General features: G+C 41.6%; 1 protein-coding gene across 3 annotated transcripts in view; it reads left to right on the top strand.

The window, feature by feature from the left end:
- The window catches only part of ZNF496 (zinc finger protein 496), a 53920-nt gene extending 39049 nt beyond the window's left edge, over window positions 1–14871 (top strand). For all 3 annotated transcript variants that reach the window (XM_077137887.1, XM_077137885.1, XM_077137886.1), the window contains 3 exons: window positions 165–272; window positions 1440–1553; window positions 12177–14871. In XM_077137887.1, the coding sequence (XP_076994002.1) occupies window positions 165–272; window positions 1440–1553; window positions 12177–12949 (995 nt within the window). In that variant the 3' untranslated portion in view covers window positions 12950–14871. The remainder of the gene's footprint in view (window positions 1–164; window positions 273–1439; window positions 1554–12176) is intronic.
- Window positions 14872–15632: the final 761 nt, after the last annotated feature.

Raw genomic sequence — 15632 nt, 5'->3', positions numbered from 1 at the left:
GTCCTACATGGCACCCATCTTTGCTGTTGTCCATTGTACTTCCCTCCCTGTGCTCTCCTCTGGACCGAATGGGAAGTTACCCACCCTAGTCATATAAAGTTTTTTTATTGTTTTTGCTGTAAGAGATCACTGATCAATATGCCTCCTTCTCTTTTCTGTGACAGATGATCCAACTGCTCAGCCAGATCTCTCCCAGAGAGAGGAGAATGAGCCACGGGTTCCAGAGCTCCAGGACCTCCAAGGGAAAGAAACATCCCAAGTCTCCTACTTGGGTGAGTAGTGATTCCAGAACCAGGTGGGTAAGAGGGGTGACAGCTGCTACTGGCTAGGGGCAATCCCATTCCCTGTCCTCTCTGCAGCACCCTTGCCCTCCTGCGTAAGCAGAGGCTTGCCCACCACCCATATCCTGTCTCTGTAACCTGTATCTTGCCTTGTTCCTGATTCCTAGCACAACAAATTTGGAGTCTTAATATTGCCAGGGTGGGGATTTTACTCCCCTAACTGGGTACTAGAAGAAAAGAGTAATGTCCTTCTCATCTGCCATTATATAACACTTACCTTGTGCTGTGTTGGCACCTATGAGGATCATCCCTCCTTGAATAAGAAAAGTGTCATCAGCTCTTCCGGGGGAGAAAGTGCTCCTGTTAGTACAGTGCCTCCAAATAACTTGCCTCGTTTCGTCCTCCCAGCCTGCCTCGGGGCAGGGTTCTTACCCATCATACATGCGGTGCTGTGAGGAATCTGAGACATGGGGAGTTGCTGAACTTGCCTGACATGGCACAGCTCTTCAGCACCATTTCTAGACCTCACCCCTGGGCTTTCCTTGACTCCAGAATGCTTTTTTAGACCACAATGCCTTGAAATGTCTGCTCCTACAGAGGAAATAACTTTCAGCAAACTAGCCCCTCCTTCCCATTTTAGGACCTCAAACTGACAGGAAACAGAATGTGAATTAACATAAATAACTGACTGTGACAGCGGTGGTGATGAGAGCCTCCAGTGTGGCATAGGAGCTCCTGCTTCCCCTCTGCTCCTGTAAGGCTCATCACAGGCTACACTTGTCAAGCATCTGTTGGGGTGCAAGTCTCCCCATATGCTGGAGCCTATAGAAATCTCATCTACAGGTGGTGAAAGCGAGGACCAGTGATCATTAAGTTCCTTGCCTGACAGTAACAGGTAGAACGGCAGAACTAGGACTCATGCTGCATTTTGTGGAGCTTTTTTTTCAGAACCCAAGTCCGTGGTGTTGCCCCATTTTGCTTGCGAGTTCACTGAGCAGCTATTTACTGTGTAGCATCCATGAGCAGACTGCAGTAGTGATTCAAAGCAGAATATAACTCTGCTTTGAATCACTGCCTAACATTTATTAAGATGCCACCCATGGAGTAAATACTGTTTTCTTTTGTTTGTCTTGTTTTCCAATTTTCTTCCCTGAAAAGATTTTCCAAGTCACCAGCAATTTCAGGTAGAAGAAAGAAGAAAAAATGACGAGCTGCAAGTGCCAGAATTCCAGACACGCCAGCAGATGGCACTCTCTCAAAGTGCCAACCCAGGTAAAGGAGGACATGGTTTCTGAGAGTTAGGAATTGAACTCTTTAAGAACATCCCTGAACTTTATTCCGTAACCAGCTTTTTTTTGTTTGTGTAGGATGTCTCCCCCAGCTGTCTTCCAGTCCCTCCGTGCCTTGCCCTTGTTGACTGAGGCACAGAGTTTGTGTAATACTGTTTGTTGTATACTGAGTGTATTTCTCTCCTAACCACGGAAGGGCGAAACCTAAGATTCTCTTGGAATTGAAGAGCAGATTATTGAAATGCCAAGACTGAAAGGGACTTCTAGAGGGTGCATGTTCCCTAAGTAGCCTGAGGAAAATAGCTAAAATTTACACTAAATCATCTTGGTAAAAGTTGTCCGCCTCCAGAGGCAAAGACTAACACAAAGCCATCTTTCATATACTCATGGTTCAGAAGTTCTTCCAAATACCAGAACCAAGTCTCTTACTCTTATTCAAGCCCATTGTGTCAAAAATGGTTTTCTATGACTCGGGAAACCCACCTTTGTGCATTTGGTCTGTTCTGCTGATGATGCCTCTGAGCATGTCAGTCATCTGTGCTCAATCCCTTATGATGTGTGAGCAAAGCAGATTTTATAATTTGGTAAATATGGAAGGATACTAGCCCCTACCTCGCTTCTCATTGCTTTCAAACTTTTACCCTCACTCTTGGTATGCCAAAACAGTGTGATTCTCCATACCAGGTGGAAAAAATATATTTGTTTTAGTTTTCTTGGCTGCTCAAGCAAAGAGCATGCAATGATTTAGCTTAAACAATGGGAATTTTAATGTCATGGTTTTGAGGCCAGAAAGAAAGTTAAAATCAAGGCAGTGATTGGCATTCTGGGTCTGGCTGCTGGTGACCCTTCGTCCTGGACCCCTGTCACATGGCGATGCACATGGCATCCTCTCCTGGCTTCTTTTCTGGGTTCCATTGAATTTATTTATTTTTAGTTTTATTTTTTTATACTTATTTTTTTATTGTGAAATATAACATATATCCAAAAAAGGCAGTAAATTTCTAAGTGAATTTTAACAAGTAGTCATAGAACAGATTTTAAAGTTTGGTGTGGGTTACAGTTCCATGATTTTTCAGTTTTTTTCTTCTAGCTACTCCAAAACACTAGAGACCCACGGAAATATTAATATAATGATTCAGCAGTCATACTCATTTGTTAAATTCTACCTTCTCTTATATTCCTCCTTCTCTTTAAATAACATATATATATATAAAAGCAATAAATTTCAGAGTACATTGCAGCAATTAGTTGTAGAGCAGATTTCAGAGTTTGGTATGGGTTATAGTTCCACAATTTTAGATTTTGGTGTCTAGCTGCTGTAAGGTACTGAGACTAAAAGAAATAGATGCGTAGCGATTCGCACTCATACTCATTTGTTAAACTTGACCTTCTCTGTATAACTGGTTCTTTTGAATTTTAGCTTTTCACTCCCCTTATAAAGGACTCAAGTTTTGGTTTGCTAAAGCTGACAAAATGTAATATAACAGAAATGGTTTGACTTTTACAGTGGGGATTTATTAACTTAGAAGTTACAGTGCTTAAGCCATGAGAAATTCCAAATTAAGGCATCAATAGCATGATAACTTCTCTGAAGACCAGTTACCAGCAAACTTGAACTCCTCTGTCAGATAGCAAGGCACATAACGATGTCTGTTGATCCTTCTCTCCTGGGTTTCATTGCTTCATGATTTCCTCTCAGATTCTCTGGGGCTTAGTCTGTGAGTTTCTCTTAATTTCATCTTTTCTTCTGCATGGCGTCTGTTCTTTAATAAAGACTCCATTAAGAGGAGTGAGACCACCCTGGGGCAGGTCTCACTGACACAACATAATTAAAAGGTCCCACTTACAACAGGTCTGTGCCTACAGGAACAGTTTAAAAGAATATAATCCTTTCTGGGGCACAAGCAGCCTCCAAACTACCACAGACTCTTACTATAGGACTAAGACCCATCCTGATTGAAGGGTGTCACACTTTAACTGAAATAATGTCATCAAAAGGACCTACGTAGACTGGGTTCATACCAAAAGGAATGGATTAAGTTTAAGAATATGTTTTTCTTGGCTATATACAGCTCCAAATCACCACAATATTCATACTTAGCCAGCTTGTGGTTTGGATTAATTCTTTTTTTTCTTTTTTCATTGTAATAAAATATATGTAACAAAGTTTTAAAAAATATTTTTATTGACAAATCTTCACACACAGTTCATACACAGTCTACAATCAGTGGCTCACAATATCATCACATAGTTGTGTATTCATCACCATGATCATTTTTGGAACATTTGCATCAATCCAGAAAAATAAATAAAAATTATAAATTCATACATCCCATCCCCTCTCTCTCATTGACCACTAGTATTTCAGTCTGCCCAATTTATTTTACTCCTTATTCCTCTATATTTAATTATTGTTTATGCATCTTTTTCACTCATCTGTCCATACCTTGGATAAAAGGAGCACCAGACATAAGGTTTTCACAATCATACAGTCTCATTGTAAAAGTTAACATCTTTATACAATCATGTTCAAGAGTTAAGGCTACTGGAACACAGCTCTACAGTTTCAGATACTTCCCTCCAGCCATTCCAATACACCATAAACTAAAAAGGGATATCTATATAATGCATAAAAGTGACCACCAGAATAACCTTTCTGTGTCCGAACTATCTCAGTCACTGAAACTTTATTTTGTCTCATTTCTCTCTTCCCCCATTTGGTCAAGAAGGCTTGCTCAGCCCTATGATGGTAGGTCCTGGCTCATCCTGGGAGTTCTGTCCCACGTTGCCAGGGAGGTTTACACCCCTGGGAGTCAAGTACTACATAGAGGGTAGGGCAGTGAGTTCTCCTGCTGTGTTGGCTTAGAGAGAGAGGCCATGTTTGAGTAACAAAAGAGGTTCTGTGAGAGTAGCGACTCTAGGCATAATTATGAGTAGGCTTAGCCTATTCTTTGTAGGAATAAATTTCATAGGAGCGAACCCCAAGATTGAGAGCTCGGTCTATTGATTTGGTTGTCCCCACTGCTTGTGAGAATATCAGGAATTCTCCAAATGGGGAAGTTTAATATTTCTTCCTTTCTCCCCAGTCCCCCAAGGGAACTTTGTAAATACTTCTTTATTCACTGCCCAAATTACTATGGTATATAGGGGCATCACACCAACCTGGACAAACCAACAAGATCTCACACCCTATTTAAGATTCCATGTTCTTATGATGTTCAACTAAACTGACCATAGAAGTTAAATCAGGTAATATGCTACCAAAAAATATGTTTTGCACAAAATAAACTATCTTTGGTCTCACACTGAAGTTGAATTTTAAAAATATGGACCATACCATCCTTTACCCTGTATTCTGATCTACCTTAGTCCTCCCCAGATCAGCTTCATTCATATCTCTATTTTCAACTTTTTAAACAGTTGTGATATGGAGTAGTACTGATTTTCATAGCTTCAGAGCTCTAACTCTTGACACTCAGGTGTCACTTAAATACCCAAAGTTTCTGGAAACAACCACGTTATATACAAATGCTCAGTATCTCAGAATTTATATATAACATATATAACAAAATTTGACATTTTGAACATTTTTAAGTGTGACATTAATTCAGTGACATTAATTGCATTCAGTGTTGTGTGACCATCACCACTGTCAATTATCAAAGTTTCTGCATCATCCCAAAGAAACATTGTGTACTCAGTAATCAATAATTCCCCATCCTCCCTCATCCACCCCTTGGTAAGCTCTAATCTGTTTTCCATCTCCATGAATTTGTCTATTCTGGATACTTCATATGAATGCAGTGATAAAGTATATTTCAAATTGCACCTGGCTGATTTTACTCAGAATATTTTCAGGTTCTTTCATGTTGTGGCATGTATCAGAAAGTCATTTTTACAGCTGAATAATATTCCATTATATGTATATATCATGTTTTGCTTATCCATTCATCTGTTGAAGGACACTTGGGTTATTTCTACCTTGTGGCTATTGTGAATAATGCAGCTGTGAAAAGTGGTGTAAAAATAAGTGACTCCTTATTTTCAGTTCTTTAGAGTATATATCTAGCAATGGAATTGCCAGGTCATATGGTTTTTTTGATGAACTATATGACTATTTTCCACAGCAGCTGAAACATTTTACATAGTAGCCTACCAGCAATGCATAAGAATTCCAATTTCTCCATGTCTTTGCCAACACAAAAAATATATATATGTATTTTTTATTTTTAATTATAGCTATTCTAGTAGATATGAAATGAAGCTTCATTGTGGTTTTGGTTTGTATTTCTACAGTTAAATTATATTGAGTATTTTTCCATGTAATTTTTTTTACTGGAGAAACTTTTTTTTTCATAAATGCATTTTATTATATTGAGGAAGTTCCTTTTATTCCTGGTTTTCTGAATGTTTCTATCATAAAATTGTGTTTGATTTTGTCAGAGGCTTTTTCTGCATCAGTTGAAATGATCGTATGTTGTCATACCACACTTGTCCTTTGTATCTGACTTAATTTACTCAACATAATGTCTTCAAGGTTCATCCACATGCTTCATGACTTCATTTCTTCTTATAGGTAGATAATATTCCACCATGTGAATCTACCACAGTTTGTTTATCCACTCATCAGTGGATGAACACTTGGGCTCTTTCCGTGTTTTCACAATGATGAATAATGCTGCTATGAACATAGGCATGCAATTGTGTGTTCACAACCTGCTTTCAGTTCTTCTAAGCGTATGTCTAGTAATGGGATTACTAGGTAACCCTACAGTGTATGTCTAGTAATGGGATTACCAGGTAATCCTACAGTGTATATCTAGTAATGGGATTACTAGGTAACCCTACAGTATATGTCTAGTAATGGGATTACTAGGTAACCCTACAGTGTATGTCTAGTAATGGGATTACTAGGTAACCCTACAGTATATGTCTAGTAATGGGATTACTAGGTAGCCCTACAGTGTATGTCTAGTAATGGGATTACCAGGTAATCCTACAGTGTATATCTAGTAATGGGATTACTAGGTAACCCTACAGTATATGTCTAGTAATGGGATTACTAGGTAACCCTACAGTGTATGTCTAGTAATGGGATTACTAGGTAACCCTACAGTATATGTCTAGTAATGGGATTACTAGGTAGCCCTACAGTGTATGTCTAGTAATGGGATTACTAGGTAACCCTACAGTGTATGTCTAGTAATGGGATTACTAGGTAACCCTACAGTATATGTCTAGTAATGGGATTACTAGGTAACCCTACAGTGTATGTCTAGTAATGGGATTACTAGGTAATCCTACAGTGTATATCTAGTAATGGGATTGCTAGGTAACCCTACAGTATATGTCTAGTAATGGGATTACTAGGTAACCCTACAGTGTATGTCTAGTAATGGGATTACTAGGTAATCCCACAGGTTTGCTGTTTTTTTTCCCTTCTTCCAGCTCAGATCTGATGTTGAAACCATCTAGTAAAATTTTCTTTTCAAATATTGTACTTTTTGGTTTCAGACTTTCTGTAATGTTCCTTTATACAATTTTTATCTGTTTATTTATATTCTTATTTTTTATACATTATTATCCTGGTTTCAAAATTTTAGTTCTTTGACCATAGTTTACTTTAGCTCTTTGAACATATTTAGGACAGTTGACTTAATGGCTTCGAATAGTTACTGCAATTCTTGAGCTTCCTCAGGGACAGTTTCTATTGCTTTGTTTTGTTCTGGACTACAGTTGACCTTTTCTTTATATACTTTGTGCTTCTTTTTATTATTGAAAATCTGGAATTTGAATATTACAATGTGGGAATTCTGGAAATCAAATTTTCTCCCTTCTCCCCGTTTGCTATTGTTTTTATTTATTTACTTTTATTGCTTAAAGCTATAATTGTCCATTTGTTTAGAGATTTTTTCAAACTATTTTGCAAATACTTTCATTCTCAAATGTGGCCATGAAGTTTTTATTCCTTTAGTTTGTGTTCAGTTAATGTTTTAACGAAGATTTCCTTGAATGCCAGGAGCTAAAGCAAAAGCAAAAATATCTCCCATCTTTGCATATTGACCCTCTACCAGGGCACTCCTTCAGTGCTTAGCCAGGCTTTCATTTGAGCCCAGTGATCGTTCTAAAGTGCAAGCTAGGGTCTTCTCACATCTTTTCTTGACATGTGTCTTGCTCAGGATACGCATGGGGCTTTCTAAATGTCACCTGAGTACAGGTGCTCGTGAATGCCCTGATTTGTCAAAGAAACTCTCCTCAGCTTTTCCTCCAGGGCTTTAGATGGTCAGTTATATATTTCTCAGCACAATTCTCAAGAGAGTTGTTCATTAATAAAAGAGAGTTTTACACTCAGATCTCCTTTATTGGGCCCTGACACAGTGTCTGCTCTAAAATGGCAAGATTAAAAGGTTGCTGTCTCATCCCAGAATAATCTGGGCAGAAGATTTAAAAGTATTTAGAAAGTCTCCTTGAGGACCTTCCCCCCCTGGGGAAGACCTGATATTCTTGCAGGCATTGGGGACTGCCAATTTGATGAGTCAGGTCCCTGATCTTGGGGCTGGCTCTTGTGAAATCTATTCCTGCGAAGAAGCAGCTAAGCCTGCTCATGATTATGCCTAAGAGTCACCCACAGAGAACCCCTTTTATTGCTCAGATGTGGCCTCTCTAAGCCACCTCCACAATTCTGAACCCACTCCCCTCCAAGTAGGGCATGACTTCCAGGAGTTTGTGTCTCCCTGGCAAGGTGAAATGTGACTCGGGGGATGAGCCTGACCCTGGCAGTGAGGCAGTGAGAAAGCTTTCGTGACCAAAAGGGAGAGGAGAAATGAAACAAAATAAAGTTTCGTGGCTGAGAGATTTCAAATATAGTCAAGAGGTCTTTCTGGAGGTTATTCTTATGCAGTACATGGATATCCCTTTTCAGTTTTTGGTGTTTTGGAGTAGCTAGAGGGAAATACGTGAAACTATTGAACTGTAACCCAATAGCCTTGATTCTTGAAGATGATTGTATAGCTGTAGAGCTTTTAAGGTCTGTCTGTGTGATTGTGAAAACTTTGTGACTGGCACTCTCTTTTTCCAGTGTAAGGACAAATGAGTGAGAAGATAAAGACAAAAACAAATAATGGAGGTGGGGTGGGGGGATAGGTTGTTTGGGTGTTCTTTTTTTGTATGCTGTATGGAGGGGGTCACGTTTCATTGTTTTTCCGTGTGACTGTCCCATTATTGCAGCACCATGTGTTCATTATTTTTGGTTGGGGGGAAGTGCATGGGCTGGGAATCAAACCTGGGTCTCCTGCATGGCAGGTGAGAATTCTACCACTGAACTACCCTTGCACTCCCTGGGTGTTCTTTTTATTTTTATTATATTAAAAAAAAATGTATAGTTCCTCTCTGGAACAGTGCAGATGTTTTGGTAACGGTTGGCGGTGATGGCAGCACAACATTGTGAATGTAATTAACAGCCCTGAAATATGTACCTGATGTGGTTAAAGGGGAATTTTAGGTTGCATATATGGTAATACGATAAAGTTTTAATTGATGAAACCACTATACAAACAGTGAAGTTAAACCATAAACTGTAGTTAATAGTACAGTTATAAAAATGTGCTTTCACAAATTGTAACAAAAGTATCACACCAATGCAAGGTGTTAATAATAGTTGATATATGAGAATCCTATATTTTATGCATGATTTTTGTGTCAACCCACAATTTTTTTTTCATATGATCATTCCGTTCTTGTTATATATTCAGTAACTCACCCTATCATTACATAGTTGCATATTCATCACCATGATCATTTCTTAGAACATCTGCATCAATTCAGGAAAAGCAATAAAAAGACAACAGAAAAAATTCATACATACCATACCCCTTATCCCTCCCCTTCACCGATCACCAGCATTTCAGTCTACTAAATTTATTTTAACATTTGTTCCCCCATTAGTTATTTTTAATCCATATGTTTTACTTGTCCATCAATAAGGTAGACAAAAGGAGCATCAGACACAAGGCTCTCACAACCACACAGTCACACTGCGACAGCCATATCATCATACAGTTATCTTCAAGAAACACGTGCTCCTACGAGTCACGCCCAAGAGAACCTCTTCTGTTGCTCATATGTGGCCTCTCTTGGCTGACACAGCAAGCAGACTCACTGCGCTTCTCTCTACGTGGACATGACTCCCAGGGGTGTGGACCTTCCTGGCAACATGGAACAGAAATCCTAGAATGAGCTGGAACTCAGCTCCACATTTTCAGGCAGTTCCCTCCAGCCTCTCCATGACACCTTAACTAAACAGGTGATATCTATTTAGTGTGTAAGAATAACCTCCAGGATAACCTCTCCACTCTGTTTGAAATCTCTCAGCCACTGACACTTTATTTTGTCTCATTTTGCTCTTCCCCCTTTTGGTCAAGAAGATTTTCTCAATCCCTTGATGCTGAGCAGCCTGGCCACTTGCTGGCCACTGGTTCCTGCTGGGTGTTGGCAGAACAAGGTCACCAACTCTGAAAATCTCCCTGATTGGCCTTCATTCACCTGAGACTATGGGCAACTTAATCTGTGTTCTTAATTTCTCACCTGTAAAATAGAGATAATATTCATAAGCTGCATTGTAGAATTGTTATTGTTGAGGACTAAATGATTTAATTCTTGTAGAAGCACTTAGAATCACGACTGTTACCTGCTGTTCTAGTTTGCAGGCTGCCAAAATGCAATATACCAGAAATGGAAACAGCTTTTAAAGAGGAGAATTTATTAAGTTGCAAGTTCTGAGGCCATGAAAATGTCCAAATTAAAGCAAAACTATAAAAATGTCCGATTTAGGGCATCCAGGGAAAGATACCCTAGTTCAAGAAGGATGATAGTGATAGTTCATCTATTTTTAGTCATTTATCTTATTTGGCAGGGAGGGATGTTGTCCCATATGCTCTGTTTGTCAAATCATAATTCTGTCTCCTCAGTTAACAAAAGAGATTTTAGTTGTCCGCAGTTACACGTTTTTCTGCCTTCACCAAAATTTAATAAGGACTAAGAGAAGCAAACCTGCCCCATTGCTGATCTAATATCTTATCATTGACAGTTGCTAAAAGCTAAATAATACCTTCCACCATTTGCCCCACAAAGTACACTTATACACAAGACCTTGTTTACACCACCAGCAGCTTGGAGAATAGTCGTGACAGTCATGCTCATCTCACGGCTGAGGTGGTAGAAGCTTAGAGAAGCCATCTGGCTAGAACAAGGCCCTGCACTTGGAGGGATGTCAAACAGGACTTCAGGGGGTCCCAAGTCTGGCAGTTTCTCTCCTCTACACAGCCTGTCTCCTCAGTAGACTCCCTTCCTACTCCCCTGCCTCACGTCCTCACATGTAAGTGCCCTCCCCACGGCTTCATTGCCTCTTACGCTGTCTTGCCTGCTCTCCATAGCTTCTAGGTCTTCCTATAGGTGCTTCTCTTTCTCTGCATCAAATTGAAATCCTTTGCCCAGAGACAGCCCATGCCTGCGCTTAGCTTTTCTAACTGCCAGCACTCTCCCTCCAGTTATTAAACGCAGGCTAACCATAATGCCATCTAGTATGTCTCAGAGGCTAGCACCACTAACCCTTTTTCTTTCTAAATATTGCTGGAAGAGATCTGAGTCCACATTTCACGAAGGTGAGGAGCGGAGGCCCAAGGAAGAACAACGTGCAGTGGCCTCTGGTTAGGCTGCTGGTTTACCGCTCCTCATGGCTCTTTTTTAGTGTCACCAACAAGGATCCATTGATCCAGCTTCTTTGTGAGCAGAGGTTGCCTTCTGTGACTTTCCAAGGAAAACACACTCTAAGTTATAAAATCTAGGAGATATCTCTCTGCCTGTCATTCTCGGTGGCCACTGTCAGGACTCAAGTATCTAATGACATTGAGAAGGAGAAACCGTGGTGGGGAATTCAGACCTTAGGCAGGCTTTCATGCCAGGCAGGAGTAGGGCTCAAGTCCCAACTTTATTCTAAGACTTGGGCAGGTGCTTAGTTTCATCATGCATATAAACACAGCAAATAACATCTCTTTGGGTTGTGTCAAGGAGCATATGAAAGGCTGTGCATATTAAAAGTTTAGCAGTGTTCTTTTTGCATTTAAGTGCTTAGCAAGCAATAGATGGTTCCTTTCTGAAACTCTGTTTATAAAATACAGGCTCTCCTTTTCCCAAGTTCTTTAACATAGCCAGTAGAATTTTTCCCTTGCCTGGTTAAGTCAACTGATGTTAAGTGACGTGTAAATTACCAAGGCTTTATGCTGATAAATACAGATTCTTAGAACTTAAAGGGGCTTAGTAACTAGAAAAATTGGGAGAATTTAGGAGAAAAGAGCAGGGAAGAGGGAGAAAAGGACGAAAAAGGCACTTAGGATGACTTGGTCACTGTTGTGGCTGATGGTAAGGGTTTCCTTCTCTCATTCTAGGCCAGTGGCCCCCATAAGACTGTCCGTGCACCCGGTCACCGGGGGAACATTTTTAAAATGGGATTCCATGACCCCAAACCAGACCTACTAGGTAGGATTCTTAGGGGGTTGAGGGTGGTGGCCTGGTATGGGCACCGCTGATGTTGATGTTGGTTTTCCTTTAGCAAGGGACAGCCTGCTGTCCCAGGAAAATGGTCTCGACGAGGAGGTGTCCATTGAGATCGTGCTGTCCAGCTCAGGGGATGAGGACTCACAGCATAGCCCGTCCTGTACCGAGGAGCCCCGTGACTCCACAGAGAGGCAGCGCGGCCACCAAGGCCCCCACACGAACAGCAGTGCAGACTTCACAGATGTGGGAGGCGAGATCCAGACCTCCTCCAAAAAGTCCTATGTCTGTCCAAACTGCGGGAAGATCTTTCGCTGGAGAGTGAACTTCATCAGGCACTTGCGGAGCCGCAGGGAGCAGGAGAAGCCCCACGAGTGCTCGGTGTGTGGGGAGATGTTCAGTGACAGCGAGGACCTGGATGGACATCTGGAGACCCATGAGGCCCAGAAGCCTCACACATGCAGCACCTGTGGCAAGAGCTTCCGCCTCAATTCCCACCTGCTCTCCCACCAGCGGGTTCACCTGCAGACAGACCGACTCGAGCCCCTGAAGGAGAAAGAGCAAGGGCCATCAGACCATGAGAGCAGCAGTCCCCACTCTCTGCCGGAAAAGAGCAAGGGCAAGTTGAGCTTCGAGTGCTGTGACTGTGGGAAGGTTTTCCAGCGTCCTGACCACCTGACTCGGCACAGGAACAGTCTGCACGTGAGAGACAAGGCAGGGACCTTTCAGTGTCGGTACTGCGTGAAGAGCTTCCTGCAAAATCATGACCTCCTCCGGCACGAGCGCTTGCACATGAAGCGGCGTTCTAAGCAAGCATTGAACTCCTACTGACTCTTTCCTCTGTGTCCTGCTCATAGGGTGCGTCCCTCCACACAGCCCATCTCAGCTGGGCAGCACCTCTCGCAAATTGGTACTGATTGGGCCCCCCCTCCCCCACCTCATACCTACCCCGGAGAAATTCTCATGCTCTCAGGTAGCGTCCAACTTTTGCCTGATGCAACAGCAGTCCCCCTCCAAAGGATGACGTTGTAACCAATTGAGCATTTGTTCTGTACTCTGTTGTGCCAAATAGCAAGGAGGGTGGGAGGGCATATTGCCACCAGCTAGGCAATTTGTTTCACCCCTTGTAACCTGTCTTCCAGACCCCTGCCTAGCACATGCCAAGCTAGTGGAGAGGTCTGGGTAGTCCCCCATCACAGTGATCCTTTGGGTCCCTTGCCAATCAACTCTTCTTTCACTACCTCCCCTTCTCCTTTGTATGAATCCCCTGAATTGTGAGCTTTCTGTTAGACAGTGAGAAGTTGCCTACTAGGTGGCAGGTTAGAAAGAAAGCAGTAATGAATGCAGAGCTGGATCGGAGTGCAGGGTCCTGCCCTCTGCTTGGGGACAGCCACTGAGCACACAACACATGGTGTCTCAGCAGTCTGAACTCAAGGCTGTAACCAATCCCCTTGTTTGCCGAAGCAATGCTGGCCACACACATCATCCTAAATCTCACTGCATGATGATCAGGTGGCCCTGTTTGCATACAGGCCTTGGTGGTAGATCTAGTGGCCCTTCCAATGAACAGAAAACTATCTCATACCTTTCTGATTCAACCTGACAACTGGTTAATGGAGATCATGAACTCACCCAAAGGCCAATGTCCACATTTTAAACTGTGTTGCACACCTTCCCCAAAATGTTTTACTTTTACCCCAGAGGTCCTTGGTAAATATTAATGGAATGGAAGTTGAGCTGTTATTTAAAAGACAAGTTCTTTCTCCCATCACCTCCTCTTGCTCTGTCCTGTCCAAGAATTGGGAGATGAGCAACCATTAAGAGGAAGGAGAGCCTACCATGTAAGTCATGTTTCACATGTATCTTAACATGCCAGAGTATCTGGTGACGTACTATTACCTCTGATTCACAGATGTGTCAGTGAAAGCTTAGGTTAGTTTGCCCATGGTTAAATTGGAAGCCAGGATCTAAAACCAAGTGTCTGCTCTAGGGCCAGCATTCTCTGCACAGAAGGATTTTAAACATTAGTCTTTAAAGTTTGGAGCTTCGGGTTCTAGACTGGGTATGACTGTTTGTAGTGAAACTTGAAGTAATCCAGCCAGTACATCTAGTTAGATAAAAGGGAGACAAGAACGTGGTCTTATTGTTCCTAGAAGACTGATTATATTGAGCTAGGTCTAGGGATGAGAAGGCATCAGGGCTGTGGTGTGTTTTTAGCCGTAGCTGATTTGAAAGCCAGTAACAAAACATATATATATTTTTTATTATTTCTCCATCATTTCCCACCAATGAACAGTAAGGGTGAGTAAATGCTCATTTGCATCCACAGAATTTTCACATCAAGAAGCCCCTACCCAAAACTAATGAAGGAGTTAAAGGTTTTATAAATACAGTTCTTGTGTGTATGTGTCTTCACATACCAAAACAGTAAATGCAATAAACCATCTGGTCATAACCTTGAACAAGAAATAAACTTGGAATTCTTAGTTTCTAAATAGTTTGCCTCTTGAATTAATCTGTCTAAAAAGGGAGAAAATGAATCTTAACACCAAGGGAGGAAAGAATTTGAAATAGAATCAAGGCTCACTGAGTCACATTTACATGCTTCTGTGCCCTTGCCTGGAGGTTCTACTAGTAGCTTTTAGATACTTATATAAAAGAACAAGGCTTTCTGCCCAGTATATGTGGAAAAGTAAGATCATAAATAAGAGTGACAAAGGGAATGTAAGGGAACTGAAAGCCGTGGGGCTGTAAGTCTCTTGAGTCCCCACCAAACTTCTGAGGGAGCCCCCACACCTCACTAATCCAAAGAAGACCAAGGCATCTAGCTAAAATCTGAAGATCAAGTTGCCGTTGGATTTAGAACCCCTCCAGGGTGATGTAGCTCCAATCCTAGATTAACCCCTTGCAGAGTAAGCTGATGAGATTACTGTTGTGGAAACATTTCTCACAAGTGTTCAACCCAAAACACCCTCTCCCCATCGCCCACAGTGTTGCTTCAGCCAAAAAGAGTGATGCATTTGACCACTCCCTCCCTCTCTGGATGGGGAGGGGAGGAGGTTAGGCAGGCAGTTGAGCTATTTTTATCTTGCCTTGGAGGTTTGGAGAGGCCATCGGGCCCCCAAGTCTGAGAAATAGCCCCCCACTTTGCTCCAGTCATAGGCATCATTCCCACAAACCCATAGGTACCTACTAAAAACTCACTAAATCAAGATTCACATTAGCTGTTTTGCTTTAATTTAAGAAGAAACTTGAAATACAGCAAAGTAAGATGACAGATCAGTCTGTTGAGTAAAGCCTGAAGTAGAGGTTGCATCTCTTTGAACTTTGGGCTTTGTCGTCTGAAATTTTTAGGCCTTGAACAGTTCTGGTCACGTGATCTGACATCTCAAGAAGAGAGGAAGCAGCCTCATCTTTTATATGGGGGCAGATTGCAATTGTAACACCTCAGTTGTTTAACCAGTCTTTGGCTATTTTTATATCTCTTTCATTTCCTCAATTCTCACCTCACTTG

Source organism: Tamandua tetradactyla, chromosome 20, assembly GCF_023851605.1.
Source record: "Tamandua tetradactyla isolate mTamTet1 chromosome 20, mTamTet1.pri, whole genome shotgun sequence".
Taxonomy (NCBI): Eukaryota; Metazoa; Chordata; class Mammalia; order Pilosa; family Myrmecophagidae; genus Tamandua; species Tamandua tetradactyla.
Note: the sequence above shows the minus strand (reverse complement) of the source record. Positions and strands in the feature narration are given on the sequence as shown.